Source organism: Pectinophora gossypiella, chromosome 7 (assembly GCF_024362695.1).
Source record: "Pectinophora gossypiella chromosome 7, ilPecGoss1.1, whole genome shotgun sequence".
Classification (NCBI taxonomy): Eukaryota; Metazoa; Arthropoda; class Insecta; order Lepidoptera; family Gelechiidae; genus Pectinophora; species Pectinophora gossypiella.
Genome location: NC_065410.1, coordinates 16,741,872 through 16,764,687, shown reverse-complemented (window position 1 = coordinate 16,764,687; position 22,816 = coordinate 16,741,872). Strand labels below are relative to the sequence as shown.

The following is a 22,816-nucleotide window of genomic DNA, read 5'->3' as shown; positions in this document are numbered from 1 at the left end:
CCCGGGATAGATCCCCACCCCTACGCAATCCCAGTTTTACAGCAATGCGACGCCATGTCGCATTGCCGTCCCTCCCGGAGATCGTGTGTTGAGGGGTTCGGGCCCCCGCCCTTACCACCACGATCCCCAGTGTCCCCTTTCAGTCGCCTTTTACGACAGGCAGGGGTACCGTAAGGTAGCCCTATTCTTACGCCCGGAACTACAGGGCGGACGGGACTCTAACCTAACCTAAGCTAACCATTTATTTATGTGTAGTTGGGTACCTATATATCTATATCATATTATATTCTTAAACTTAGAAGTATGTATGAGTGAGCGTATTCGATGATAGTTTGAGATGTTATTAGTAGTGCTTGCTAGTGAAAAGACGACCCGCTGTATACAGAAACTCTACTCCGGTTTATGAGACACCGTATTAGATCATTTTGTTTGAATCTCTGTTTGTGTACAATTTAATAAAAAAAAAACTCTATACAAACTATTAAAACGATATACAAATAATAATAATAATAGCCTTAGTATCCGGTCCACTAACCCCCAACCCAGTTCCCTTTGTTCCCATAATCTGCAATAGTCCTACACGAACCGGGGATTGTCTTTGGGTTCCAATCGTGCATACAGGGATTATCGCCGGTTGGTGTCACACTACATTTAGATTAGATTGTCTTAAGGGGCATCCACGTGAGGCTTCGGTTCACCAGACGCCTTATAAAAGTTTCCATAGTACCGAAATATGGAAAGGATATTATACAAATAAAATTTAATAAAAAAATATTTTAGTCAGAAAAAAGTACATTTTTTTTACACAATTCGCATTATATTTTTTTACTAAGCTATATTTTTCTGAGACAATATCTATGATTCTTACAGTAGGCGAAGGCTGTATCGGAAAAATCATGAAATATGGACTTAACAAAGAAGTTTTTACTTAAAAGCTTTTGTGTTAGTACATTTAAGAACAAAATAGGTAAAATCTTTGTGACGGTTTTCTGCATTTTCACAACCATTGATTTATAATATTATTATGTTACTATAGTAACACAACTGTTTTACTATTATGGTGTGCAATAAATACTTTTTAATAAAGTAATAGTATTTTTTCTACTCCTCTACTTTAATCTGGCATTTAAATAACCAAAAAGTCTAATATAAGTACATACATAATTAAACTCTTTGAAAAAGTGTACGCTCTATGGCCTATAAAAGCATTGTTTACAAAGTGTAACTGTACTATAATGTCGCCAAAAAAGCATTGTTGTTGTTTTTTTTTTTTGACCTGGAGACTGGCACCTTTACTTTGTTTGGTGCCATAGATATACTATAAAAAAAAGTGTACATTTGCCGCCATTTTCCCGCGCGTTGGAAAATAAATTGGAAAATTTTTGTTTCATTTAAAATTACGTCGTCGTAGAAAAAGTATTGTATGCAACGTTGTATAACTAGGTCAAAAAATGCTCGTGGCGTCTCTTATTGCGATGTTCGCCAAGGCTCACATCGCAACTCACGCCACTCGCATTTTTTGACCCTTCTTATACAACTGTTGCATAAAATACTATTATGCAACAGTTGTATAAGAAGGGTCAAAAAATGCGAGTGGCGTGAGTTGCGATGTGAGCCTTGGCGAACATCGCAATAAAAGACGCCACGAGCATTTTTTGACCTAGTTATACAACGTTGCATACAATACTTTTTCTACGACGACGTAATTTTAAATGAAACAAAAATTATACAAAGAAAAATTTTATTTATAAATTTATTTTCCAACGCGCGGGAAAATGGCGGCAAATGTATACTTTTTTTTTATAGTATATCTATGGCACCAAACAAAGTAAAGGTGCCAGTTTCCAGGTCAAAAAAAAAAAAACAACAACAATGCTTTTTTGGCGACATTATAGTACAGTTACACTTTGTAAACAATGCTTTTATAGGCCATAGAGCATACACTTTTTCAAAGAGTTTAATTATGTATGTACTTATATTAGACTTTTTGGTTATTTAAATGCCAGATTAAAGTAGAGGAGTAGAAAAAATATTAAACGTGTCCCATAAAGTATTCAGTGATTATTAGTTTAAAGATTTATTGTATTTGAATGATACTATTTTTAACATCAATGTATGACGCGATATTTGATTGCCTGTTACGATATCTTTCATCTTAGCGTCAAATCAGATAAAAAAATCGACTGTTACGTCAATACACGTCCAATTTAATTTGTACCTATTTCAAATAGACATAATGTTGTAATTTCATCGATCCAATTATTTAAAGTAAGTTATTGGATCATTTTGCAACTTTATGTCACCGTTTATGTATTGGTGATTCGAGATTGTTATGTTCATTAGGTTTTTGAAGTTAGGAAATCAGTATTGAAATACCAAGGTTGTACGAAATACGTACATACACTCGCGCACGTTATCTCTAATGGGGTGGGCAGAGGCTGTTGATACAAAGTCCTATGATGGATGTGATGGTGTCAAGGGATCGCTCATAATAAGGTCCGGCCAGTTGTACTATGCATGTGTGCTGATTAAAGTATCTACCCTAGCGTAACAGCCTCCGTGGACCAGTGGTTGAAAATTCAAATTCAAAATTCAAAAATATCTTTATTCAGTAGGTAACATAGTTACACTTTGAATCGTCAATTTTCACATAACGAACGTCTCATCCGCCTAAAACTACTGCAGCTTCTCACAACCTGTATAGCCGGGGAAAAGAAGCTGCAAGAAAAACCTCAGCACAGGGCCCTAGACGTTCTTTAAAAAAAAAAAAATAAGCAAAATTGAAAATTTTGAAAAAACCCACGACGGTAACAATCTCATCGAAAAAGAATAAAATAAGTCAAAACCCCCGACTTAACCCAATTATTATGTAACGAAATATTATAATAGAGTTAAAAATACTTTCTAAAAAAGATTTGATATCTCGAGAAATCGGTAATAGATATACTTAAGTACCTAAACAATGAATATGGATGTTTACAGTTTTTTCCTAACGTGTCTGTTTCTCGAAGATATACTTAAATGTAGCAATAATAATTTTACCATAATACATAATCGAGAAATATCCGTCGGGGGCTGCCTTTTCTATATGAAATATCAACAAAAAATTAATCATACTCATAAGTGTATTTTATGTCGTCGTTAAAAATCTACAATTCTTCAATAATTGTATTCACGTCACTAGAAAAACTTTAGCTGGGTTGATGGCAGCCCCCGACGGATATTCCTCGGTTATGTATTATGGTAAAATTATTATCGCTACATTTAAGTATATCTTTGAAAGTATATCTTTTTAAGTTTATCAGATTGTGGCCAAACGCCAAGTTATTTTTAATAATAAGAAAAGATGATCAGTAACGATTTTTTCTACCTGCATGTTATAGGCGTAACTTTACAACATGTCAACACAATCCCGCTTGACAGGTGTACATCACACATGCGCGGTGTCAGCGTGCGCTAGAAAGCTGCGCCCGCGCAGTGATAGTTGTACTGCACTGACCCGGCAGGTTGCTTGATCTTGACATTGTGTAATACTTACATGTTTGTGATGTGACTCGGCCTATCAAAGGTGGAACCTGATGTGAAACGTACATTCATGGCCGGATCGTGAATTTGTGGGGCCCTGGGCTGAAACTACTTGGGGGCCTATCTTAATACTCAACTAATAGCAAAAAATATTTTAACAGACAGTGGTGCTAATTCCTGTAAATACCATCTAATTTTATTTTAAGTTATATCTGTCATTTTCTTATCCGCCGAAAAGGAAAGGGACGGGTAATCGACAAGCATAAAATTTATGGAACACACGTCAATTTTAAGCACAAATCTAAACCAACCGTCTAAAAATTTTACATCAGTCAATAACCCGACACATTCATTTACTCATTCTTCCTAAAATTAAGAGCTGTGAATCATCCGTCCCTTTCCTTTTCGACGGATATGAAAATGACGGATATAACTTAAAATAAAATTAGGCGGTGTCTGCAGGAATCGGGGCCATTTTCTTTTTAAATTATGGTCTACTTTTTAGCGGGATCTGGGGGCCCCTTGTAACCCCGGGGCCCTGGGCTGCAGCCCAATCAGCCCATAGGTAGATCCGGTCATGCGTACATTAAAGTATGCTAATATTTTATAGCTAATCGAACAGTTTAATAATTAAGAAATAAGGATTGGAACTGTCTGCCGTCGTTTGTTTTTCCAACTCGTTATAATCAGGCAGTCTTCAAGGCTAGAAAAAAAAAATTAGTTTATTTCTCATAATATTGTAACGAAGTTTGTTGTCGAGACTTCCCAGTAAGTAACTAGAGTACTTGTGTTGGGAATGACTCGCAACTCCCCTTTGGTATACATAAGATTTTAAAACATGGCAAATATATAGGTATATAAACACATTAAAAAGAAAAAAGATTGAATTAAAAGAAAATGTGTGTGAGAGCAAATGATCTGCGTGGGTGAATGTGCGTGTGTGAGTGCGTGTGTATATGTGTGTGTGAGTGTGTGTGTATGTGTGTTTCCCAACAAAATGATTAATAAATAATAAATGAAGCTAGAGGGAATAAACATTTGCTAGGTAAGCGTGATCCATTCTAGACCACATCGTCACTTAACATCAGGTGAGATTGTGATCAAACGCGAGCCTATTTTATTACCGACTTCAAAAAAGGAGGAGGTTCTCAATTCGACCGTATATTTTTTTTTAAATGGTTACGCATAGAAATAATAATAACACCTGTTACGTGTAGAATGCGACAGAGGGACAGCGTCCTGAACATGATGGATCATCTGTAAGAGAGATAGGCTGATCCCCTATCATCATACGGTTTATCATTATCCACCTTGTTGCTGGCAACACAAGTATAAAAATAATTATTTTTTTTGGTATGGCAATGTTGTACGGGATCGAACGGCCGGCGCCTCCCGCGAAAGTGTAAAAGTGTGTATTTTATTAACAATTTAATTAAATAGTGAAAAGTAACAATCTGGTGTTTTGCTGCAGTTGGATTTGGAACCCTCGACCTCTCACCATCTACATATACAGTCCACACAAACCAAGAGCCGAACACACCTTAGGACTATGTATCAAAACTGGCAGCAAATAATTTCTTGATTATTTGTAGTTCTGCCCACCCCTTCGGGGAATATGGGCGTAAGTTTATGTATGTATGTATGTACGTATAGAATGGTAACTCTGCGTCCCGCACCAATTCATATCGGGCGTTACCCCCATAGACAGTTTTCACTTACACAGTTGGCTCGACGATTTTAGACATAGCGATACGGCTCAACTACCACGTTGGTCTAACCAAAAGCTCGGTGAGAACAAAGAACTTTCTTGACCGGTCCGTTGTCCCGCATTCTCACCTGTGTCACTTTGTGATCCCTAGTTTGGTTAGGACATTACAGGCTGATAGCTCATTCTGTAGGCTGAGGTAAACGACTTGTTTCGTAAAAACAGGCTGTTAATGGGTGTAAGGCTGCCTAATGATGGCCTTACGTTTACGGAATACAAACCAGTTTTAACATTGAAAAAGTTCTTTCATTCATTTTTCGTTTTCTTGTTGCCTTGTTGTGGTAAGTAGCGTGAGGTGTAACGGCTACTTGTGGAATGCGAGGATTTAAAATTTTAGGCATTTAGGCACGTACGGCCACGAGCATTAATATGTATACTTTGGTACCATGTCACATTAACTTTTTTGACAAATTGAACTGTAAGTCTCACTAAATGTCAAATATGTTAGTACGACAGAGTCCTAAAGTGGATACATTATATTGCTCATGACTCTACTTAGTACACTTACATGATGATGACTCCTTCTAGACTACAAAGTCTGTGTAAGGAGGCATACCTCTTCACTCCCAGTTTGATCTAATAGTCTGAGTGGCATAGTTTTATGTTTACATTTTATTCACAAATTTTGCTAAGTCTATTCTTTCTTTTCTTATCTAATTACTACTGTGTGTGTGTGTGTGTGTGTGTGTGTGTGGGATACAGGGGTAATGCTATGTTAGATTATATTTTTGACGACTTTGACCTTTCCTTGTTTTTTCCAAGTAATTTATTAAAGGCACAGTAAATGACTACGGCTATCACGGGTAATATCAGCTGTGATATTTATGTTACTAAGGTCATGCAAAGACCACTTGTTTGTAGTGTCGTGTTCTTAGAAATATGAATAACTATTGTGATTTACCATCAGTTAATGGCCCTGATCAATGCGCACAAAACATAACATCTTCTTCTTCTATCGTGTGGGTTGTGAGGTGGATTACCAACCCCATCAACCCTGGTGTCAGGGTTTTTATTGAGCTGCCATAGGCCCCTGACATGACTCATGTAACGACTACGTACTTACATCAGTAAGTAGTACCTGGGACCAACGGCTTAGCGTGCCTTCCGAAGCACGGATCATCTTACTTTTGGACAATCAGGTGATCAGCCTGTAATTTCCTAACCAAACAAGGGATCACCAAAGTGATTTTTGTGATTTATTTGTCCCCACCGGGATTCGAACCCGGGACCTCCGGATCGCGAGCACAACGCTCAACCACTGGACCACGGAGGCCGTTACATTCATATTGATATTCATTTATTCATCAATCAATCAATCAATAATACTATATTGCACAACAACATATAAAGGACATAAACAAACGAATATTCTCATTATTCATTGCAAAGTCACAATCAGTTAGGTTGTATATACATGGTATTAGGTACATATGACGCCCTACATGGGCACAGAAACGTAAGAGGTGATAGCAGCTTTTTTTTTGACGTGACTTATTGTAGATTTGCCGCAGATGGCATTGACTACTTAGCCGGGGTGATAGCAGCTTCATTATAACAATTTTATTAAGTAACATAGAAAATTATGAATTAAACAAGTTAACAAAATTATAATACACATGCAAAATTCGACATCTAGTTCGATCTTGTACATTTCGGTCTCTACCACGACCATAATCAGACCATATTAACTCCACGTTTAAAGTTAAAGCCTTTCCTTACTTTATTGTCATGATTATAAGAGCTACCATTGTCTGCTCAGCCACATAAATTCCTCAGAGAAATTATCCTGAACTTTAGCAGAGAATGAGCATTAACTGATGACGAATGATAGTTATTTGTACCCGGAATTGAGACGGGTTTCTTGCTGATCTTACCGGCTGAGGGTTGATTCACACTGAGCTTACGGAACGATAGCCCAGCGACGGACTGCGGTAGTACTGCAAAAATACCGACATATATAAAATCACGCCATAGATTTTTCCGGCCGAGTAGTTAATGCCATCTGCGGCAAATCTACAATAAGTCACGTCAAAAAAAAAAAAGCCATAGATTTACTAATACCGTAGATTGAACATCGGCGCTCAAAAAGTGAGACGCAAAGTTACTGTTAATATAGCGACGTTGACAGTACTTTACCTCAGTGCGCGATTAGGCGCCGAACTGGCAACACGGGGAAGTGCGTGGTAAAAACTTACAAAAATAGAAGCTCAAAGCGGAAAATGGAGCATCATATTTATAATAAGCAATGACATTGTGCATGTAATCATAGTATAAACATCTTAATTTTACACGATTTTATTGAATGTACGTATACCGCTGTGTACCCTCAGGCGTGTTGTCAGCGCTCCCCATTTGTTCGGCCAGGTAGTTAATGCTATCTGCGAAAATCTAAAATAACGTCACAGCAAAATAGTCCAAGCAATGTGAATCAAGCCTAAGATGCTCACGCGCAAAACATTACACGGTTGAACTGCCACTGGGCGAATTATAGGAAATATTAACCCACCTTGATGTATTGACCGTTTATGGATGTAATACGGGTGGTTATTTCCAGAAGTTGGTAATAATCTCGAGGTGTACAGTCATAAGCAATATCATGTGCCCACTTTAGAACCCTGTCGCACTATCATATTTGACATTTAATGAGGCTTACGGTTTACATTGTCAAAAAAGTTAAAGTGACATGGTTGCAAAGTGTATACATATTAGTACTCGTGACCGTACAGGCCCCTGTCGTTGCCTATGGACTTCGGGATTTCAAATTCAAACTCAAACTAGAAGCCGCGGAAGAATGCGAAAGCGTACCTCTAGCATTGGCATAACAGTGGCGATATGGAGACTGAGAGGGTTTTACTCGATGCGACACCGACATACCCCTCCCCCTATAGGACAAGAATTTGTAGGGTGTCAAGAAGTGCGGGTGGGACAGAACCTCGAGCAAGTACCACTCGCATCGCCCGTGATTCGGTCCTTAGGGCCGTATGACCGAAAGGTTGGTAGGACCATGGGAAGGTGGTGGGTTATACCCTTCCCCCTGCCTCCGCACCGAGAGGGGTAAGTCCCGCTGTTCCCTTGAGAAAAGAAAACAAGGTACCTAAAGGACCGAACTTTTACAATAATCATCCATTCAACTTTTAGCATAGGAATTAGTAAGGCGACATTTGTCCAGGGACTTGCGTCCTGGGCATACCCTTTAATCCAGGTCAGTTACGAACGTGGATTAAAGGAGTCATACAGTTGGAGTGTCGAAGTATGGTGACGTCATTCAATATCGGCGGCATCTCTAAGGTCTAGTCATAACTAGACCCCTATTTCGTTAGGGGTGGTATTAATAAACTAATCTTATCTTCGAGACTGCCCGCAAGTTCATGTCAATGTGAAAGTTCTATATAAAAACAGGGACTTGAGCATGATCTTGAGGGCAGTCTCAGCTGAGATTAGTTTATTAATACCACCCCTAGTGAGATATGGATCAGGGATGTTATGGATATGAAATTTGGGATACGGATTGGATATGGATTTAAGAATGATTATTGTACCGGATACGGTTACGGATACGGATACGGATAATAAATGATTTCGGATTATCTGTTAGTTTCGGATAATTTCGGTTACGGATATTATTTTTTAAGGAATTTCAAAAGTAAAATACAAATAGCTAATAAAGTGGTTTTATTCATAACGACAAGTTATAATGTTATGATAACAAAAGAAGAAAAAACAAACAATGCCCGCGGCTTGTGTGTCGGCACTGGCAGCGGCCAACCGATCAAAACAATTTGTCATAACGTGTCTTAATTAGGCCCCGCCGGTATCCGATATTATCCGAAACTTTTATTTCGGATTCGGTTACGGATGATTTTTTATATCGGATATCCGATAGTTTTGGTTATGGTTACGGAGCTCCCTAACATCCCTGATATAGATATAACTCTAACGGGTGAAGCAATGTCTCCAGTGTTTACTCTCTGATCTTTTCCATTTCGTCGAATATTCCATCTCGCTATCTCACTTACATATTTCCATCCTCTTCGGTATTTCCACAATTTCTCAATTTCGTGTCGAAAGTTAAGCGGAAACGCAAACGACTATTTGATTAGTGTTATTTATTTGTCGTTTGTGGGCATTTCTATTGTGTGTAGAATGTAGCATGTGGGTAACATTACTTACTTTGTGTGTCCAATGCTTTCTTACCCAATTCTTCTAGAAAAATCCTTGGGATTAATGACACATAACTCGTAGGGAATGCAATCCCGACTCGAGATCGCAAATTTAAGTTACTCGGCTGAAATTAAAATAAATTTAGATTTCAGTACCACATTAGGAAAACGTCAATTCTAATTTGACAACGGTTTTAAGGCAACCGCATTCCACAAGCCTGAGTGATTAGCGACCTTGTGCGAATCATATTTAGAGCGAAGACTGATTACCCTTGCTATTTTTTTTTGCTCAACAACAGAATATATTACAAAAAGTATAATTAAACTATGCCTTGCCTAACTGCGAGCTAGACTATAATAAAACGCTAATGTTTGTGGGTTTTAAAGTAATTAAACACAAGACAAAACGTAATTATACCAAGTCTGAAATCTAGATCTTGAGATGAATGCTCGCGAGAAATTGAAATAAAAAAATGTTATTATCGTTGAAACAATCGTCTGCGCAGACGCGAGAGGGCAATAGAAAAAATACAAATATAGTTTATAGCACCACCAACTAGATATGGCCAATGGTTGCAAAAAAAATATGGTGACATTCATGGTATAAGAAAACCAGGGAGGTTAAAATGGCCACATCGAAGCAATTCATCTAAGAAAGCAATATTTCTATTTGACAGTTGGTTGCATTGCGCACTTACTTTTCTATGCGCAAATGTCAAATTGCAATATTGCTTTCTTAGACGAATTGCTTCGATGTGTCCATTTTAACCCCCAGAACCTGTAACCCTCTGAACCTTTATTTAGTAATCGAGATTTCATAATTTATCTTTGACCTAGAACTGTGCGCAAATGTCAAATTGCAATATTGGTTACTTAGGTGAATTGCTTCATTTATTAATTTCCGTTAATTTAATGGATATTATTTTCAATGTTGCATTTTGTTAATTATTCTTTTCCTTTTTTCCAGGTAAGTATCCCGGTCAAGCGAGAGAGTGAAGTCTTCGTAACATCCAAAGGAATTTTATCGGAGAGAAGCGACCTGTATTGAGCTAACAGTGAGGAAGAAGCAAGGTCGGTACCAGTTCACCCCGATACCGACCCTGCCGGCGTGGTCGACGGTTTCCCATCAGCGCTTATCTCTATCGACCCACTAGAGTCGATTATGTTTTTCAAATATTTACCTCTCAGACGACGCCCTGAGCCGAAGTTCGCGCCCAACCGGGCACCTTCAAGCCTGTTGTCTTAAATTGTGTACCGGGTAAGAGCCATTTGTCCAGCCAAGGAGTTAATGCCATCTGCGGCACATCTACAATAAGTCACACCAAAAAAAGGTACCAGTTCAAAAAGTGAAGCAAAACAATGACACAGTTTTTAACAGCCTTGCGACAGATCGTTTCACCACATCCCTACATTATCAAGCTATCAATAGTCAACTGGAGTACTTTCGACAGACAAGACCAGGCCCCGGGCGTACTCGTGACCGGACCACGGTGATGTAATGGAGTATGGAACGTACGCTGCTCTACATTGGACACTGGGTCACAGTCATATTAACGTGGAACAGCTGAGACTCTCACGCCTATACTTATATAGGGTGTGAAGACGTCAGCTGGGCTAACCTTGAAATGTTAGTCACTTTTGAGCATACCTGGTTTTCTTATATCATCATCATCATCATTGGCCTTATACGTCTGTTTCAGACGATTTATGACGTCATTGCCTCGAAGAAATGCACTTTATTTCATGGCTGTGCAAGTCAATCCTAGAGCGGCAAACTCTACCGCACACTCTGCAGGAGAAGTCTCCAACTGGTGGATTTCTTATATCATGATCCAAAGAATAAAATGTTTTAGTGAACCCAAACTCAAAAATATTTTTTTCAATTGGTAGGCAATGTGGACATGGGATCGAATCAGAAATGAGGAGATCCGCAGGAAAACTAAAGTCACCGACATAGCTCGGAGAATTGCAAAGCTGAAGTGGCAGTGGGCAGGACACATAGCGAGGAGAACCGATGGCCGCTGGGGCGGAAAGGTTCTAGAATGGCGACCATGTGTCGGACGACGCTCAGTGGGTAGGCCCGCTACAAGGTGGACCGACGATCTGGTGAAGGTCGCGGGAAGCCGCTGGATGCGGGCAGCGCAGGACCGATCGTCGTGGAGATCCTTGGGGGAGGCCTATGCCCAGCAGTGGGCGTCATACGGCTGATGATGATGATGGGGACATGGGCGGCAAATCTACAATAACTCACGTCAAAAAATATTTTACAACAACGTTACAAGGATTAAGAAATCTGTTCCAAAAGAAACCATTCATAAACTTTGACCCATATAAAATACTATTAACTATCGGTTACATTACGGTGACATAACAAACATAATAATAAACTGGTCTTAGACCATGTTCATGACAATGTGTGACATGTATTGAACTCGTGCGCAACTGAACTAGGATCTAAGTCTATTAACCTCAAAACGGACACGTACGGTCAAACTAACTATAAATTATATGATATTGTAGGTACATTCGTGCTGAGCCGTGGTAGCCCAGTTGCAAGAACGCTCGATTCTCACTATAAGGTCGCAGGTTCGAATCCAGCACGAGCCTAAACCTATGAAATGAAATGAAAAATGTTTTATTACCACTACGATTTTCGAAATCGTTTTTCGAATTCATGTTAGGATTATAAATAATTTGCGGTGAAGGAACATTTTGAGGAAACCCACATACCCGAGAAATGCGTTGCGGGGGTATGTTACCTAACTTGTGTTGGGCTGGTTTTCCCTTCGCGGGTTGGAAGGTCAGACAGGTAGTCGGTTTTGTAAAAAACCGGACTTATCAAATCTTCAGGTTAGGTAAGCGGAGCCTGTGAAAGCCATGCATACAACTCACAGGCTAAAGCCTAAGCACACACATGTGTGCTTTAAGTGATAAGGCCGCCATTTGCCATGTACCTAGTTAGAGTCTTTTGTAATTATTTCTTTTTATTCTGGTGGTATTTGTATTTGTATCACTGCGGAAAATTGGTAATACTCTAGTACCCCCTTTTCAACTGCTAATTAGTAGAGTGACCAAATCAATTAGGTAAAAATGTTCTACCGCTACAGGCGGCCAGTTATACCGATTTACATAAAAATTGTAGCGGCAACCTTATTGCTTGCGAGTAATTACGACATCACCGCATACCGGCCCAGTTCTGCGCTCACGTAACATTAGGGTGACCAAGGGATAAAAAAAATGATAGCGTTTGATTAGTACTTAGTCTACTTAGTTCATAGTGAAATGCTGCTCTGACCACACCAATTGGGAATACAGTCGTGAAGATACTTATAGAAAAGAAGAAATTAATAATGCAGATTTTTGAAGTGCCTTATTTGAGAGTTTTGGTCGGAATGCATTAACTATTTGGCCGGATAAATGGTGAGCGTTTAAGTCTCAGCCGGATACAGTTTAGTATTTTACTTATAGCTATGCATTTTTGAGTAATAACTACTTACTTACTTAAATATATTTTCTTGTATTTTTTAACAATAGCTTTTCTTATCTTCTAAGCCTATTAAAACTTTTCTGTTTCATAAAAAGCCTATAAAGATAGACATCTTTTAAAATGGCTTGTTAAAAAACGCGGGTTTATTTCATGACGTAAGTCTGCGCACACCCTATGCGTAATACTTGTTAATAAGCAGAGGAAGTGTTTAAATATACGAGGATACTTGACTGAGTTAAAGATAAATTATAAAATTCCTATAAAATCGATGTCTTATAGTGAAAAACACCTTCGCCAAGCGCCTTTTTTCATTTTGATGTGATATTTTTCAACAAAACCTCTGAGGTTTTTAATTAATTTCAAACCTAAGACGACGAAATATAAGCCAGTCGCTATACCATTTTCCTTCGCTCTGCCCACATCATCCCACTGTTGGGTATAAGCTTCCTCCATTTTGCTCCACTCTCCGATTTTGCGGTAACCTCATCCACAGCTTTCCCGCCGTTGCAACGGTGTCGTCCGACCACCGCCGCTGGTCTCCCCCACTATCCTTTACCCACCTCGTGGCCACTATCCTGTGGGATTTACTTTCAAATTTGAATTCTTATTTAAGAAACAACCAGTTTGACTTTTAATCGCTTTTATTGATGACGTCACACGTCATCATTTTCATACAAACTTCATAGAAAAATGTCGTCTTAACGTCTCGTAAAAAGTATCCAACCGCTGCTCATTTGAGAATCAAGCCATCGGACCTTAGTGATTTAGAAATTGAACCATTATTTTAATATGTAGAATGCGATTGGCACCTGTATTTATTGCAGTCAGTGACGTTTGGTATTGCTCAATGTAGCGAAAGTGATACGCTGTAATAATATTAAATAGCATCGACTGGTCCTCGCAATAGGCGTCGTAAATACAGGGTGTTAGTGACATCGTAACGAAAACTTTGAGGGGTGGTCCAGGCCATGATTCTGAGTTGATATCAAGTAGAAACTTCGATGTGGCCATTTTAACCCCCCCCCCCCCCCCCCCCGAATTACGATGCATTAAGATTCTTTACAACACCGAAAAAGGATTCCAAATTGCGCCTCCGCACATGCCGTAAGTGCCATTGGTTATTTGGTTACCAAAGGAATGCGTCCGCGCAGGTCTAACACTTCACATGCGCGGCGCGAACTGAACCGTAAGATTGGGCAAGTGGAATTCGCGATGTGGTCAGATTGCCTGCATTGAAGCTCAATCTACTGGAACGACGCGTTACACCGAACTTGTTTGTTACTGACCTGTTGGTTGCTTACGTAACCTGTTGCGGGAATTTTGTTACTGGGTTGCAGAGGTCGGGTTGACGCGGGTCTTTGGCAAGCGGGTTGTCCCAGGTAAATTTAAATTTGGAACTGGGCGCTAATTAGGCGGTTATCGCACGACGCAGTCACGGGCGCGGTTGGCGGTGAAGCGGTTGGTATTTTAGGTGACTTATTGTAGATTTGCCGCAAATTGCATTCACTAACTGGCTGGACAAAATGGGGGACGTAGAAGCTCTCACTCAGTACAGAAGCTCTCACTTAGGTCATCAGGCCAGGGTGGACTTGGAACCTCGGCCGATAGCAATAAGCACTGACTGAGGGAAACCGTTGACTACTCCGGCGGGGTCGGTATCGGGGTCCTAAAGTGTTCGTTGTCGCGAGCTGATTGGCCGCCTCTACGTTATCGGGGTCCTAAAAAGCGGTCGGCAAGGTAGTATTGACTTTTATGTAAATCGTCGATTCTTAACACACGAGCAACGTCTTAAATCACGTGTGACAATCACCTTTTAAAAAAGTTAGGTATCATTGTTTGAGGTTTACGCGGTCATTATCATAATTATAAGTATAACATATAATACCGGTTTCTTATCGCGTTAATCAGGGATATCAGACTCCCGATATTTCAATACTGTTGCAAGTGCCACGATCACGGTTTCTACTTTATACCCCGTAGGTCTGGGTCCCTATTCGAACTCAGCCACCATCTTACTCCGGCATACTGAAGTAAGAGGCGTCCACCCCCGCGGCTAGGGATCTGATGAAATTGGAGTAGGTAGATCCATAATTTTCTAAGGGAAAACATATCTATCTATCATTGTGGATCTCATTATGGAACCAATATCATCAGTCGTCCCGTGATGATGGCACTTGCAACATCGTTGAAATATCGGGAGTCTCATATCCCTGATTAACGCGGTAAGAACCCGATATCATGTGTTTTAATTAAGTTTGGTATCTACATATTAAACACTCTCTCAAGTATTCATTGTGTATTAAAATTTCTAAAGAACAAAAGTTCATTTACAATTGAGTTTAATGATATTTCACCACGGTATTAAAAGTTTATCGTCTGATCAGATAAGAAGCTCTATAAAAGAGAGAGTGCTTGAATAAGCGGATTAATATCGATAAGCCGGCGAGAGAATCGATTTTATAAAGGCTCAAGCCGAGATAAATATCGTGTGAAATATCGGCTTGACAATTTAACCTTTTGGTTTTATTGAAAAGCCTTTTCTCTGAGCAACAAAAAAGTATAATTGTTATGAAATTTATTTAATAAGGTGAAGTAGAATAGCTTGTTTGTTGAATAGACCCAAACGGGAATCGAACCCGGAAACTCTGATTGAAGTGTTTACCCATTATACTGTAGAGAGAACCACTAACTCGCAAAGGTTCATTGATAAGAATTGTTAGTCTATAAGAAAGTATAATTTTAAGTAACATAACATGAAAAGCCTATGTATGTCCCACTGCTGGGCACAGGCGTCCTCTCAATCAGCCTGAGTGGATATTTATTATTTATTTACTTATATCTAACCATACAGACACGTCACCATTACAGGCGCACCCAATGCGGTGATGGAAAAAACAAGATTCCTATAAGAAACCTAAAAAAACATTAATATAAAATTAACCAAAATGAAAAAAAAAAACAATATAATATGACAATATATGCCTCAGTGTGGCGCGCTGGAGGAGATATTATATTTATAATAAGCTGGTATTGTTATTATTAGATCATTTCTTGTTTTAGTAAAAATGTGAAAAGCGGAAATTTCCGTCGCAAAAGTTTGGAACTGAAAATAATATTATGACAGAAATTAACACTTTTTTGTACACTTTTACAAACACCATCATACATAATTACATAATATTAAAAAAAAATATAACTAAAAGTCAAATGTGTATGTAAGATATTTTCAAAGATTCCGTGCTTCGGAGGGCATGTTAAGCCATTGGTCACGACTATTAGCCATTATAAAAGTTTACGTAACGAGATACTAATTAAATAAAGTTTTTACTTTACTTGAATATTTCATACTTTATTTTAATTAAATGAAATTGTAACGTCCTTGGGCATTATGAAGATATTATGATGACACGGTTTTGAAACGAATGTAAAATTAACTAAAGTCAAAATGAGTAAATAAACTTTAAATAATTATAATTTTACCGTCTTTTTCTGAACAAATTACCTAATCATAAATGTGCACGTAGTCACATTTATTACGTAAGGTCAATGTGGGGAAGACCGGCATACTGTTCTAAAATTTGAGTTTGACTGAGTTTATTGAAGAAGATAATATTTGTCAACCAAGTCATATGATCGGATATGATAGATAATATACTTGGCTATGTTTACAAGTCTAAATATATAAAGCGCCGTAATCTTTTGATATACAAACGCTTTTATAAAACTTGGCGAGTAGATTTATATGATAATGGTAGACGTGACGCGCTAGTTATTCAAGAAGTTATTGACACTAGATGGTCTTTTAGCCCAGACGGTCTTCCCCACATTGACTTGACGTAGAACTTCAGAGGCCGCAGCGCTAGTGTCGCCGATTCTGCATAGAATATTATTGTGACTTTGCAAATAGTTCTGTTAATTCGTGGACTTCTTTAGTGGTACGCACTTGTTACGGTAGGTAGACGTCGGAGGTAATCTTTGTTTTTTAGGGCGGCCTACGTTGCATCCTTTTCGACGTGATTCATTATGAAATTAGGACACAAAACCGATGAACTGGGACGGAACTGCTTAATTGTAGTTCTGTAGACCCTTACGTGACGCGCACCCGTGGCTAGTACTAAACCCGGATTATCTTAAATATTCGTTCTTTAATAAAGCGGAAATTGGCGCTGAATATAAGTTATTTATGTCCTTTTCTTATCCGCCGAAAAAGAAAGGGACGGATAATTGACAGGCATAAAATTTCTCGAACACACGTCAATTTTAGGTAGAAATTAAAAAAAAACCCTCCCAAAATTTTATACTGACCAATAACCCGATGGAATTCTTCTTCTATCGTGTGGGTTGTGAGGTGGATTACCAACCCCATCAATCCTGGTGTCAGGGTTACTATTGAGCCGCCAAAGGCTCCTGATATGGCTCATGTAACAACTACTAACTTACATCAGTTAGAAATAACCGGGACCAACGGCTTAACGTGATTTACGAAGCACGAATCATCTTTCTTTTGGATGTTATAATGTGCATAGCTGTAAGTGATCCATAAATAAATAAATAAAATAAACAATCAGGTGATCAGACTGTATAATATCCTAGAATTAAGTTAACAGTACACGTCAAACGAGTTGCATATCAGCGAGATACCTACTTTATCACCATATCTTTATCTTTCTTTCTTTTTCTTTATCTTTTTTTTTTAAACCGACAGAGGGATTGTGTCCTCTAACATGATGAACTAATGTTATGGGCGATAAGCTGATCCCTTATCACCATAAGGTTCATCATATCCATCTTTGGACTTCGTATCAACAGTGGCTGCAAGTTGTCTTTGATTACTTGTGGCTCTGCCCACCCCATTAGGGATTACGGGCGTGAGTTTATGTATGTATGTATGTACCTACTTTATACTTCCGGGTTATTCATTCATTCGTTCATTCATTTTAAAATTAACAGTTGTCAATCATCAGTCCCTTTCTTTTTCGGTGGATAAGAAAATGACGCGTACCTAGAACATAAAATAAGATTAGGAGGTGTCTGCAGGAATCGGGGCCAGTGTCTAAGATATAATTATGTTAACCCTTGACTCATCTCAGACCACGCCACAGATTATATAAGTGTTTGACAGGTGAACGGCCGGCAGACGACCTCCGACCTTGTGGTGATGGCATTGAGGTCGCACTTTGACAGGTTCATTATTAAGTTTTTTAAAGGTTTTGTTTTTGTTTATGCCCAGTTTTGGGGGCAATAGCGTTATGCCCTGATGGAAAGAAAGCGCTGACTACGAAGTTCTTTTTGTACCGGGTGAGAGCGCTCAGCGCTCCCCATTTGTCCGGCCAAGTAGTTAATGCCATCTGCGGAAAATCTACAATAAGTCACGTCAAAAAGAAAAAAAGGCAGATCGGAGAACTTTAGATCGTTTTATAAATACCTTACGTTTTAAATGGAAGCGATCTAAATCAAAAGTCAAAACATCAATTTAGATGCAACATTACTTAATTAGCATAAACAGCAGTCAAAATAAATAAACCTTGAAAATTGCACAATAACTGAAATAGCAAGGAGAGATCTATATATTCGAATATTCGCACTTTAACAACTATAATTAATACCCGTTTAATATACCGGAGGCATAGATTGACATTTCATGAAATTGACGCAATTAATCTTACGGAGACCTATTCGATTTGAAATTACCGTCATTTATTTTTATGTCCATAAATTAAGTAAATATATTAACATCTATTCAACTCTTTGAGGAGCTCGGTGGCGCAGCGGTAAACGCGCTCGGTCTGTGATTGTTGAAGTTAAGCAACTTTCGCAAAGGCCGGTCATAGAATGGGTGACCACAAAAAAAAGTTTTCATCTCGAGCTCCTCCGTGCTTCGGAAGGCACGTTAAGCCGTTGGTTCCGGCTGCATTAGCAGTTGTTAATAACCATCAATCCGCACTGTGCCCGCGTGAAGGTTTAAGGCCCGATCTCCCTATCCATCCATAGGGAAGGCCCGTGCCCCAGCAGTGGGGACGTTAATGGGCTGATGAAGATGATTCAACTCTTAGGCAATGCCTGAAATACTAAGTAGTTTTTGTCGCTCCAAGGTCTAAGAACTACACCTACAACAAAGATTGTCGAATTTGTTTTCGAAGTCATGTTTGGATCATAAATGATTATCACGTTCTCAGCGATGAAGGAAAACATCGCGAGAAAACCCATATTCCCGAGAAATGCATTTACAGAGATATGTGACCTAACCTGTATTGGGCTGGTTTTCCCTTCGCGTGTAGGAAAGTCAGACAGGCAGTCGCTTCTGTATAAAACCGGACCTGTCAAACTGTTACAGGCTGATCACCTGATTGTCCGAAAGTAAGACGATCCGTGCTTCGGAAGGCACGTCAAGCTAGTAATTTACTGATGTAAGTGAGTAATCGTTACATGAGCCATGTCAGGGGCTTTTGGCGGCTCAATCGTAACCCTGACACCAGGGTTGCTGAGGCTGGTATTCCACCTCACAACCCACACGATAAGAAGAAGACCAGCGGCTGAGCTAGGTTTACCTTACCCCCTCTGTCTTACTTTAGTCTGCAATCGTATGGGCGTGAGACGTGACTCACATAGATGCCCGTGTATGATAAAGACAGTGTGTAGTATCTGTGTAAAACGAGGTGTTTTATATGAAGTGTCCGAAGCGAATGAACACGTGATAACATCATCCATATCTTTCTTGCAGCTACTCTGTTTGGCGCTGACAGTCAGTCTGGCGGCGGGCGCGCGCTCGCGGCCTCGTCTGCAGCAGCCCGTGGAAGACTATGAATACGAGCCACAAGGACAGGAGCGCTCGGCTGGAGACCAGGTGTGTACCATGCTTTAGTTATTTTTTTTATAAGACCTTCATAGACGGCTGTTTGTAGTCGTAGTATCACCCCAAGTTGCAATTGTTTGTGAGGTTCGAACCCCGGCGCGGCATCAGTTTTGCACCAATGAGTTGTCCCATTATCAGTCAGTTCAGTTCACCACCTATCAAGTTGATTTTACAGAAGCCTCGGTGAGGTGTGTGGACTTAGTTCATCTTATGATAAATCAACCAATCAATTAATCTTTATTGCACAAAGACATTAAGTAAAGGACATCTAGAAACGAATAAAATAAACACAATAGGCGTACCTCTGACTGCTCCAATTGGGACAGACGTGAGCTTATGTTATTTTAAACTGGAACCCTCAACTTTACAGGTGGTGCTGGTGTCAGCGGACACCTACGATGCGCTGTACCGTGCCCAGGACAGACAAGATGACGAGTATGAGCCACGAGCCATCAGCCGGCCCCAACCCCAACCGCGACTGAAGCAGAGAGTCGAGGAGCCCAAACAGCCGCCAGTGCAGACCATCCGCAACTACAACAAGGTTGGTCTCATACCTACCTTTACGTCACTGGTAGCAAAACCTACCAAAACGACTTTAGTCAAATGATCAAAGTCTGCCACCAGCAAACCCGCAGCCACTCCAAAGAGCCTAGGCAAGTTGTAAAGGTTTGGTGTGTAGAATCGACAGTTGAGTAGGTGGAGGTGTTAGGGCTAGTAGCCTGACATCTACAACTTAACGTGCCCTCCAAAGTCATTTTACTTATTTGGACAATTAGGTGTTTCACCCTGCAATGTCCTGGGCAAACAAAAGACAGTCTCATAAAATGATGTCGACAATTTCCTCATCGGTTATAGAACCCGGACCTCCAGATTGCGAGCCTATCGCTCTAAACTTTGGACTATAAAGGTTGAGGATAGAATATAATCATTCAAGTGATAACTTTGACTAATGATATCATATCAATTTTCCAGGTAAATGACGACGGCAGCTTCACGTTCGGTTACGAGGCGGCCGACGGGTCCTTCAAGGAGGAGACTCGAGGCACCGACTGCGTGGTCCGCGGCAAGTACGGCTACATCGACCCCGACGGCAACAAGCGCGAGTTCACGTACGTCTCCGGCAATCCCTGCGACCCCAACAAGCCTGACGAGGAAGAACCAGAAGCCGCGGCACCAGACTCCGGCGAGAGAGATGATGGAATCCCCAACTATCCCACCAGACCCGCCCACAGACCGACGACCACCCGACCTCCGACTACTTTCTTCCAGAATGACTTCAGGGATGCTGATGAAGACGAAGCCGAAGAAGAACCTCTGCAGCATATCAGACAAAGAGTCGTCCAGCGCCCGGCTCCTAGACCGCGCCCCACTTATACGGCTCAGCCGATTGCCATCACTCCTCGTCCGCTGCCCGCGACCACGGCCCGCGCGCTGCCCCCGGCGACCACGTTCAGGCCGCAGCTCGTGCAGGTGACCGCCAAGCCGCAGCTACAGTACAGCCCCGAGCCGGTCTCCTACTCGCCCACCCCCGCGCCCGCGCTCGCTACCAGCGCCCGCCCCGGACAAATCGACTTCGCCGCCGAATTTGCCAAGTTCCACCGCGAGAACCAACAACTGCAATCTACGACCACCGCCACCGGCGCCACTCCGACCAAATCGACCCTTTCCGCTTCCCCGGCGCCGAGCGGCAACCCTCTCTATTCTACCGAACTCGTGTACGACCCATCGAGCGGATCTTATAACACGCAGCTGTTCCAGACCCTTCCCCAGACGAAGGGAGAGCTGAACCTGAACCAGCGGCTGCAGCCGTACGTGGCGCAGCCGCAGCACCAGCAGGCGCGGCCGTTCGTGCCCTCGCCGCAGATCCCGGCCGCGCCCGCGGCGCAGTCCGTGCCGCTGTTCCGACACCAGATCCAGCACCAGAACCCGCAGGAGGTGTACCAGCGACAGCAGGCGGAGCAGCAGTTCCAGAACTCCGCGCAGCTGTTCGCGCAGCAGCAACAGCTGCAACAGAGCCAGCTGCAGCGCGACCGCGCCGCGGCGCGCGCGCAGGCGCAGCGGCTCGCGCTGTCGCAGCAAGGCCAGGCCGCGCGCCCCGCGCCGCAGTACTACTTCGTGGCGCCGCGCGGCGAGTCCGCATCCACGGGACAGATCGACGCCTTCCTCAGAGGGCACGGCATCCAGTTCTAGTATCTACTTATATTATTTAATTTGAGCTAGGTAATTCACTATCGACCAAATGCTCCAGTCCGAAATGGCCATATCCAAACGTACAAGTAACCTTGGTCGCATAGTACAGTCGTGAGCGGAAGTGTCTTGTATCTAGTTCGAGGACAGTGGCGGTCGGCCGCACCGTGTACATATACGCTGTGTCTAATCAGTACCTTATCGTAACGCTAGTGTAGCTGTAGGGTAATATAAATGTAAAATGAAAATGAAAGGTTTTTGCGCGTGATAGTCCACGAACCGCGCTTTGTGCGAGCGCTCTGTAAAAACTTAACAAATAGTATTTTGTAATATTTTTGTTTTATAATAAATTATATTTTTTATATTATGTGTTCATGTTTATTTCAAATACATCCCTATTCCTTTCTTTCTTTCTTTTTTTATCGTCACTGAAAACGCAAAATTACGTAAGCGCCAAAATGACATTTCAAGAAAAAGCCGTTAAAAGTTTTTTTTTCGTTTTTTATCACAACTTTTTACTCATTTATCCAATTTAGATGACGTCAACGTAAGATTACATTGTTATTTCAATTTCTATGTCTAGAAATAGATATCATAACATGGACTACTGTGTCATTTTGCCTTTCCAGTGACGATATATATTTGTTTTCAAAATACAGTTGGCTCGACCATTATAGATGGCGATACGGCTCACCTATCACGTTGGTCTAACAGAAAGTTAGGTGAGGTGTGGGTAATTAGTTCATCTTGCGATGGATAGATAGTACCTCTGCCTAGCCCAATAGGGATATAGTCCTGATGAACAAGCCAAAGTTTCCATTGGGCAAAGTTACTAACCG

At 40.8% G+C, this 22,816-nt stretch overlaps 1 protein-coding gene across 1 annotated transcript in view; it reads left to right on the top strand.

Moving 5' to 3' along the window:
• Window positions 1-22,268, top strand: part of LOC126368422 (uncharacterized) — a 78,461-nt gene extending 56,193 nt beyond the window's left edge. Inside the window, exons 2-4 of the mRNA XM_050012416.1 lie at window positions 19,659-19,781; window positions 20,161-20,331; window positions 20,763-22,268. Of these exons, the coding sequence (XP_049868373.1) occupies window positions 19,659-19,781; window positions 20,161-20,331; window positions 20,763-21,980 (1,512 nt within the window). The 3' untranslated portion in view covers window positions 21,981-22,268. The remainder of the gene's footprint in view (window positions 1-19,658; window positions 19,782-20,160; window positions 20,332-20,762) is intronic.
• Window positions 22,269-22,816: the final 548 nt, after the last annotated feature.